A 9,783-nucleotide genomic window follows, 5' to 3' on the forward strand; every position below is an offset into this window, starting at 1 on the left:
ACGTTTCAAAGAAAACAATAGACACGAACAATACTCAAGAGGTGTGGCATGATCTTGGGGAATATCAAATTTCAATTTTAAGACTTCTAACAAAGTTGAGGTGTTTCGATAGCTTCATTAAAAGAAAAATAGCTTCTGCACAATTTTCTTTTTGGATCGAAATTAAGAGGAATGTGCAAAAGATGAAAAAAGATTTGCAAAACCGCTCTCTAATTAAAATTAGGCAATAATAAAAATTCCAAAGCAAGTTTCCGCGAATAAATTTACGACTAACCCCGTCCCGCGCCAAATTAACATTCGCACGTGAATGGCAAGAGTCGTAATTCTTGTAAACCTCAAGGGCTATTCGCGCTCCAAATAGGCGCCACTTTTCGTTTCCCGCGCCCCGTCTTCGCATTCAATCTCCAAGTAACCCTAAAACCCTCCATTTTCCTGCTCCACTCTCTCTAAGAATTCATATAAATACACACACAAACACAATCAAACCGCTGTATTTCTTTATAATTATATATCAGTTTCGGCATTGAAGAAGTGCGGAGGAAGGCGGAAGGATGTTTTATTCACAGACGTTCTTGGCTCGGAAGGGCCCACTGGGAACCGTCTGGTGCGCGGCCCACCTCCAGAGCCGGCTGAAGAAGTCCCACTACACCTCCACCGACATCCCCTCCACCGTTGGTCCGTAAAACCCCTTTCCCTTTTGTTTGATTGCCTTAAATTTGAGTTTTTTCTTCTTAATCTGGGTGTCTCAAATTCTGAATCCAGTGCTGTTAGTGCTTTCTGATCAAATTTGTGTTAAATTTCGAAACTTTGTTGCAAAATCATCGCCTTTTTCCGATAAAGTTCTGTTCTTTTCTTTAATTTTGATAAAATTTATAGTGTGTAGTAATATTCTTTGTAATAAAAGAAAAATTAAAATTTGTTTGGGTTCAAATCACTTCATTATTTTACCCTTTTTTTATTTTTATTTTTACTTTTAATCCCTTGTTGCGAATGTTGTGGGTTTATTGTGGGCTGAATTGCTCAATGTTATTTGGTATAAGTTTGAATTTGAGGATATATTTATGTGCGATTTCTCATAAAAAAAAACTCAAATATGGGAAAAATCAATTGGCTTTACGATGTTTGTACAAATGTGTTTGTCAGATCGCATCATGTTTCCGGATGTTCCTATTGCACTGAGAATGTCAGGACACCTTTTATTTGGCGTTGTTCGGATATACTCCAAGCAGGTCGACTATCTTTACCAGGACTGTAATGTTGTTTTGACTACCCTAAGAAAGACCTTTGCTTCCATAGACTTGAATTTGCCAGAGAATGCAATGCAAGCTCCAGTTCAGTCCATCACTTTGCCGGAAACATTTGACCTTGATGCTTTGGATTTGGATGGAGGCGTGTTCGGTGAGGGGTAATATTCTCATTAAGCCCTTTTCATTCATCTTTCTGTTCTGCTTCTAAATGAATGTATGATGCAAATGACCTTGTTTCCTCAGGGCTTATGATAATCATCACGTGAGTCAGGAGGACATCACACTACCAGGTTGTAGAAGTTAATTGCTGTTTGGAATTCTCATCTTTATTATTTGTCTTTGTTATATTCATTCGATGAAAGTCTTAAAAATATTTTAACTTTGTGTCACAGATCAAATTCCTATTGCAACAGACCGTTATGTCACTATAACTTTTGACGAGGTTGACATCTTTTCTTTTTTAATGATAGAGTTTAATGTTTCTGCTCTTCTTTGCATTTATGTTTGAATGGTAAGGTACTGGATTTGTATTGTTACTGAATGAAACATGGGTTATTTTTAGGATATCCAGAACGAGGTTTTTGGTTCAGATGTTGCCCCCATGGATGAGGAGTATGATTCCTATTGCACTTAAATTCAATGTATGGTTCAAATATTTGTTCTACAAACCCGTAAATTTATTGGTTATATTTCAATGGTTACAGCATCCACTCTACAACTCCAGGTGAGGGTGTTCCTAGTGATCGCTTCACCCCTCCAATTAAAGAAGCTCCAGAAGTAGATGTTCCAAATGATTTTGTCTTCCAAGATTCTGTTCCAAGTAACCATAGAGAAACTGGAGTTATGCAAGATGCTCTTCCTGATGATAGTTCCCTGCAGTTTGTTCAACCAATGGAAGTTATGCGAGATGATGCTCATCTTCCAGATGACGGTTCCCCTCAACATGTTCAACCAATGGAAGTTATGCGAGATGCTGTTCCTCCAGAAATTGTTCCTACGGTTTCTCTCAATAACGGCAATGATGTTACTGAACCTGACAAATCTTTTAACACAGAAATGAATGAGAATAAAGTACTTTCTCCAATTACAGAGGAGAATACACCTTCTGGTGGGCCATCTCCATTGTCCCTGCCAAGTTCAGGACCACGAGCTTCTATTACTTCTTTGCCAGAAATGAACGGGAAAGATGTTTCCTTTCGTGAGTAGAGTTCTCATTGTCTATAGTGTCCTTAATATGTATGCATTAATAAGACACAACTTTGTTTTTTCCCTTGAATGTTTCTCTCTCCTGTTGCAGAAATGCAATCAACACCACATGTTGAGCAACCAAGAGCAAGAGCAAGGAAGAGAAAGCAGTATTTTGACGAGACCCTTGTGTTATCCAATGAGTATGGTTGCACATATTATTACTGTAGGGTCATTGTTTCTTCTGGTATTGATTACTGAGATTGGTTGTAAATTTTGTAGGTTTATGAATAGGACAATTCAAGATGCTAGTGATTTAAAGCGTAAAAGGAGGAATATTCCGTACTCTACTTCGGGTGTTTGGAAGTTGAACAACAGTCTAAGAAAGGAACAAATATTTTTTCAGCCTTCATTAACTGGTGAGGCGATCTTTTCCCTTCATGTATTTTCTCTCACTGCTTGTCTTCTATTTTACTGAGATTTTTTTAATGAAGATCTTGGTGTCTGCCTGTAGGATTGTGTTCGGATCTTCGTAACATTTTCGACAAAGACTATATATCCAAACAGTCCCATTTGTTTGAGGGAGCTCTTCCAGTCTCTGGACCTGCAACACCTCCTCCTCCTCCTTCTACAACTGAATTCTCCCCAGAGCGCTGTGTTCCGCCATCTCTTCCTGTCATTGAAGTTTCCACAGAGTTTAATGGCGCAGAATCTCCCCCAACAATTGAACGTTTTCAGCATGCTGAAGAACATGATGGTGGAAATAACTTACCAGAGTATGAGGGTGCACAATCTCCGCCACAAATTGAACGTTTTCAACATGTTGAAGAACATGATGGTGGACACAACTTACCAGAGTATGAGGGTGCACAATCTCCTGCCACTCAATATGACTTTATTCCTGCTCCGTCTCCAAACTTAATGTCAGCTTCAGTTCCTCCATTGGAAGCAAGCACTGGAACTCAAATACTGCTGACACCGGATCAAACAGCATCGACTAGATTTCACGAGTCTGTAAATGAAACACCAAAGACAATGTTTGAGGGGTGGCTAGGTCCAGAGAACACTGGTCTATCAAATAATCCTGAATTCAACGATTCTACTGAAGCAGTAAGTTATTTAGTATTTGGTCCTATTTGTGTTTTGTGTAAATTGTGTTTGGCTTTGGTATCAATTTGCCTGTTGTTTGACCGTTTATTGCCCATTGTTTGGAAGCCTTAAGTTCCCCTTTATGTTTGCGTGAGATGCAACTTAATAGAGAGCCTAAGGCTTGTAAAAACAGCTTACGTTATTGCACACAGTTCATTATACCGAGCTCTATAAATGCTTCACTTAGCCGTGAATAATAAATCTTACAAAAACTATAGGCAACTATTGCATCTACAAGACAAGTATTCCAGTCATATATATAGTAAAATGTGAGGATGATCTATTTGGAACGGAAGATAAAAAGGACAATTAGCATCTCTCATATTAGCTTAATGAATTCTCTTGAAATATTGAAATACATTAAAAAATCATCAACCAAAAATATTGAAAATTTCTGTATTTCGACTGGTTTTACATAAGCTTTAGGTGATTTTTGCTACAAAAAAGATCAATGTACGAGCTACATTTCTTAATTACTTGTCAAGCTAAGGACGAATTGATGTAAAAGCATAGTACTAGTTGGCAGACCTGATAAAAAAAGATAAAATGAGATACAACTCCTTTAATGAATATTACCTCTTAATTGATCCGAAAGGTTTTAATAAAAGCTTCTGTTTCTTACAAAAAAAGAAAAAAAATTTGAGATAAAAAACTATGAATGCATATCACCCAACACATAAGCAAAGTACTAAAACGAGGGCAAGACTAGTATTTATTTTTTTATTACCATGCACTTCATTTAGAGGACCAGATTTTTATTTGAAGACTATATGTGCTCTATATTTTGGCGTGGGATGTGCCATGTCCCCATTGTTCTCCCCATAGCCTTTTATTTGGAGTCTCAAGTATATGATCTTATTCTTATTTTTATGATAATCCTAACTCCTAATCCTCATTCATTTTGACCTTCTTTTCCTTGTGGACTAATTGTAGAAGTTGAACTGTTGTTACCATTATACAGGATTATAAACTTTCGACCTGCCATGCATTATGTGATGTTACAATTGTCATAATCTATCATTCAGAATATACTATGAGAGACATACTTTTTATTGTGAAACCGCTTTTGATGAACCAGTTAACTCCATGTATTAGTGCGTAACTCCACTTTTTTCCGCCTGAACAGTTTACTAATAATTAACATATTAACTCGTTGAATTGTTCATTGTAGGGTCTTTTTTTCCTAGAAGCAGATGGCAATACACCAGCTGGTAAACTCAGAAATCTTTATTTAATCTGTTATTCGAGAGAACATGTAAATTGTGCATAGTGTTTTTCTTGGCTGACTGTACGAATAAGTGTACACATTCTTCATATTCATTTACTTTTGTGTACACTGTTTGGATGACATATCTATGCTTGTACCAGGATCTCAAGCGACACAAGGAATGTCGGGATCTCAAGGGACACAAGGAGTTGATTCATTGTCAGTTAGAACCAGGTACTTCTCTTTCAATTGTTTCCTTTCTTTATTTACACAGGATTTAGTTAGTCACTGATTTATGTACTCGGTGGCTCATTATATTTATTTTTCTTATTATTCTCCCCGTTTGGTATGCAGGGCTGTGGCTCAATTTTTGAAGAGGGAATCTTCTATCTCCTCAACTTCGGAAGATGTCACTGGAGATCTCAGCTTGAACAAAATTTTAGAAGGAAAAACTAGAAAGCTATGTGCCCGAATGTTCTATGAAACACTGGTAATTCGTTTGAGCCATATCAGTTAGGTTCTCTAGTTTGAATGCATGTTTTTTTTTATTGGATACTAAATTGGAATTCACCTTAGCAAATTTAGAAGTTCTCCAAGTATTTGATGTGGCATGGATCTTATGGCACATCACAGATTTTATCATTTTAAGAGCATTTTAGTAGTAGGAACAAGGGAGCAAAATGTTTGCATAGTTTTCAATGCACAACTTGGGAGTTGATGTTCATAATAACCTAGTTATTGGAAATTGATTCAGTTATCCAAGTTTTATTTCTTTGTTCAATATCATTTCACCTTTTGAGTTTTTCGTTACATATCATTTATGTCTGATATCTGTTCCCGCAAATGTCACTCCACAAATAATAGCCAGAAAAATCTGTCTCTTAGCAGCAGAAGTTTCTCAAGTCGATTTTACATCAAGTCAAATGTTTTGGACTCAAATTATTTGTATGTTAAATTGGTTTTTGTTATCTGTTTTCTTATACTCTATGAACAAGTTAAAAATATGCTATCTTTTTTTTCCCGGGTCAAGGAAACTTATACTGCCTGTAGAAGTATGAATTGAGCATGTATTGGTATTAACTACTAATATGATTGTTCATTGTCACTTTCAGGTTTTGAAGACTTATGGTCTTGTTGATGTAAAACAAGAAGTACCTTATGGTGACATTATTTTGACATTGAACCAAACCCTATCAAAAGCTCAAATTTAAAAAGAGGATATGAGGTAATTTAGAGCATGTTTATCGTTGCAATATTTTTCCTGGAATCATATACACTTTGATATGTTTCAGTATTTGGGCTTTCTGATATTTAGCCACTCTGTAAGACTTGGCATGAGTAGCAAGTTTGTCTAATCACGGTGTTTTAACCACAAAGGTAGCTACACTACTTGAGGTAAATGAGCATTGAAAAATGCTTGGGAGAAAATCCAAAACACGGGATTATACTGTTTTTCAGAATCTGGGTAAAACATTTGTGATTTTAGAGTAGTTCATATTCTCATGGGTTGTGTTTCTTTTTGCTTTTTCAGTTCAGATTAACTTTTATGTGTTCTCTCGGGCGTGCTCTTACTGTGTGGATTTTTATTTTCTGTGAATTTCAGGCATTGGGTGAAAGGACATGGAGGGAATGCAGTTGAGTTTGTACAGAAGTTGCAGTGGAGTTTATAATTTTTGACCTCAGAGAAGTGTTAGTAGAGTCCACATGTGTATAACTAGCAGAGGAGGTTGCGATGTAAATTAAGTTACTCTGCTCATAGCTTGAGCTTTAAGTTTACTATCTATAAATTGCAATAATTCAGGCCTTATTTTCAAATGGTTCATGCTTTCATCATTTTCATGGTTAGCTTCGGGCCTGTTTGGTATCAACCGAATCCTGAAAATTGACTTTACCGTTTAAGCCTCTACGCAATGGGTGATCGGTTGCTTATACGCAATGGGTAATTGGTCGGGTGGAGATTGGCGACCAGTCTGCGGCCTGTCGACTACTCGATCTTGAGACTGTAATATACAACTGGCTGGTGGAAGTGATCATGATACCTCCTAACACAGAACTTGTTTCTTCCAAACACTCAGACATGAATTCAAATTGAAACTGATTTGAGTACTTTCGCAATTACCGTTTGTTAATAATTTACATATTGTAGCTCTTTAACTTGAAACTCAAATTCTGGCACAAGGATATTCAGGTAGATGGTAATCATAAGCAAGTTCAGAGGAAACAAGAACAATTAGCTGCGAAATCATGACATTATTTCTTATTAACTATTGAAGTATGCAGAACACAAGTACGGCCAGAAGTCTAACAAGTCATAAACCATCCAAGAAATTCAACCATCTTAGATGTCCAAATGATACAAACTTAATTTCCAGCAAGAAGGGCATTGATTTTGTTTTCAACATGTGCTTTGTGGTCTTCAAGCCGACCCTTGATTGCATCATTTTCCCAGCGGACCAGTGTTGGAACTCCGGTCAGCTTAAACCTCGAGTCTACTCTCCATGGGTGATGTGCATTCCTCCATGTTCGTCTGTCTCCAACGTATGCTCCCACAAGTGCAACATCAGCTATAGCTTGTAGCTTTTTGTAAGTTACAGGTTCAGCTCCACACAATCTGACATTGAACAAGGGACATCAGTGACAAGTACAATTCAACATCTTGTTTACGTTCCATAAATTGGAGGATCATCTAGCTAAATTCTCAATGCAGTCTTTGGTAGGGGAATCATGCAACGAGTTCTTTTACTACTAGCCTAGTCAACACACACAAGAATAAGTTGTATCAGGAACAGTTCCAAAGGACAAAGAAGAGATTTTAGTTTGTATCAGGAACTGCTCTAACAAAATAGTTTCCTACTCTCTTCTTCCATTACACTTGTACAATTTCTTTCTAGTTATTTTGTAGGAATATTTTGAATTTTGCTAAGATTCTAAATTTTGTTGTATCCTGAAAGTGATTTGCCAATAACCGTTTAGCAAACTCATGTGAGTAACACTTTAATAAAACGACTCAAATCATACCTCAAAGTTCTGTTTAATCTTATTCTCCATATATCCACAATTTCCACAACATGTAATACATCTATGAGAGTTTAAATTCAAATTGGGAGTTGCAAACTTTTGGTGGCTTTTTACAACACCAACTCCTTGGGTTGCAGTTTTGATAAAAAAATGATTTTAGGGAGACCATATTTTATACTCTTTTTTTAGACTACACGATGTGCTGGTTGATGATTGAATTCATTATTTAAATCATTAAAGAAAGAATTCAATCATCAAACACTACATCACGTGGTCTACAAAATATGATAGATAGTCTTTCTAGCATCACTTTTTGATAAAATGTTTCTGCATAAACATGTGTTTTTTGTCTTTCACAAAAATTCAAACGTGAGTAAACGTGATTGTTCAAACAATGATAATAATAATGAATCTCGTTGTTTTAAGCAATTATGGAAATAAGTGGAAGGAGTGTAAATCGGCGTGCAGATAACAAAATCTCGTAATAGTGAATCATTTACTTTATTACTATGCATTGTCGGGCTGCGAAAATAAAAAAAATCGTTATTTATTTTTAATTATTAGAAAAATTATAAAATTACTTTATTACTATTGTTTGGACCCAAAATATTATTGCTGGGCCGAGCAGCAGGATGCGCTCGGCCCAAGGTGATGACAAATAATATGGGCCGAATAATAAGGCCCGGGCCAGATGGCAGGGTCGGCCAAATCCTATCATAAGTAGTCCAGATAAATAGAAAGGTCGAGGAAGTCCTGGTGCAACTAGGAGTCTCGACCAGCAAGGAATGAAGTCCCGAAAAGAAGGAAAATTCAGAATCCCAGTAGGAGTAGGTTTGTTCGAGGAAGAGGCAAATTAGGACAAGGACTCCCAATCCAAATCGGAGTCGGTTTCAGGGAATGGGGCACTATAAATACAAGAAATCATGCAACAGAAAAGGACCTTCGAATCAGCATACAATTGCCCTGCGCAAAACCTCTCAACACCTTGAGATTTTTTCCTTTTCTTTTCCTGCCGACACACCTTCAGTTTGGATAAACAGCACTGTGGAAGCGCCCGGCGAGCACCTTCAGTTTGGATAAACAGCACTGCTGCCGCAGAATCAGCCGACCGAGAAGCATCTTCAGTTTGGATAAACAGCAATGCGTCGAGGTCGACCGATTATCTATCCAAGTCTCGACCGAGAAAGGTTTTCGAACCTTTGTTGGCAGAGGTCACCTTGCTAGCCTTCTCGGCATAGTTAGGTGTTACGAATTACATTGCTCGGCGTACTGGTCGCCGAGTGGTTTTATGTTGGATACTCACAAGTGAGTTTCAGGGTTCGGCATTCCGACGGCCGAACTACGTTTACCATCAAGACATACATCACGTTCGAGTACCTGTGCCCATACACCTTGGTCTCGATTCGACGTGCTTATACTCTCACGAATATAATCACAATGATCGAATCGGGCTCGGACGATTTGTGAACTCCGCAGAATTAGCAGCCTTGTCTTCAGGCTGTAGAACCCAGAGACCGAGAGTGTTCCTTCCTCGGTCGCAATCGCAAGTTAAAGAAGTCAGCGACACGCTCAAAGCTACATCAACAAATTTTACTCCTCGGCCAGGCTCGGCCGACGAGTTGGCACGCCCCGCATTCGACCGAAGGACGTAGTTAGCTTATTAGTTACTCGGCCTGCGCGCCACGTAGGTTTTGTAATTTTTAGGGTCAACAACTATATATTCTCGGATACAGTTGAAGTCCGGACAGAAGGTGAAACCCACGGGCCCAAGGTCTGAGACCATGATGATCATGCCCGTAATCAGCTCGAAGGTAAAGACTCCCATTATTTCGATGGTTACGACGCTTCAAAATAAAAAATTAGAAAATTCATTTTTTTAGAAAAAATCCCAACCATGTTCTTGTTCACTGCCCACATCAAAACTTAATAATAAAAAAAAAATTTATTTTGACATCTTTGTGAATAGTAATTGGTTTT

General features: G+C 37.7%; 1 protein-coding gene across 1 annotated transcript; it reads left to right on the forward strand.

Annotated features, from left to right (window-relative positions):
• The first annotated feature begins 479 nt into the window (after nt 1-479).
• On the forward strand, nt 480-6,583 carry LOC137749017 (sister chromatid cohesion 1 protein 3-like). The gene is made up of 14 exons (XM_068489196.1): nt 480-675; nt 1,144-1,405; nt 1,491-1,537; nt 1,640-1,689; nt 1,810-1,859; nt 1,952-2,445; nt 2,545-2,635; nt 2,715-2,851; nt 2,947-3,542; nt 4,753-4,792; nt 4,950-5,022; nt 5,143-5,278; nt 5,901-6,013; nt 6,392-6,583. The coding sequence occupies exons 1-13, from the start codon at nt 552-554 to the stop codon at nt 5,997-5,999; spliced, it is 2,199 nt and encodes a 732-aa protein (XP_068345297.1). The 5' UTR covers nt 480-551; the 3' UTR covers nt 6,000-6,013; nt 6,392-6,583.
• The last annotated feature ends 3,200 nt before the right edge of the window (nt 6,584-9,783 follow it).

This window comes from Pyrus communis, chromosome 10, assembly GCF_963583255.1.
Source record: "Pyrus communis chromosome 10, drPyrComm1.1, whole genome shotgun sequence".
Classification (NCBI taxonomy): domain Eukaryota; kingdom Viridiplantae; phylum Streptophyta; class Magnoliopsida; order Rosales; family Rosaceae; genus Pyrus; species Pyrus communis.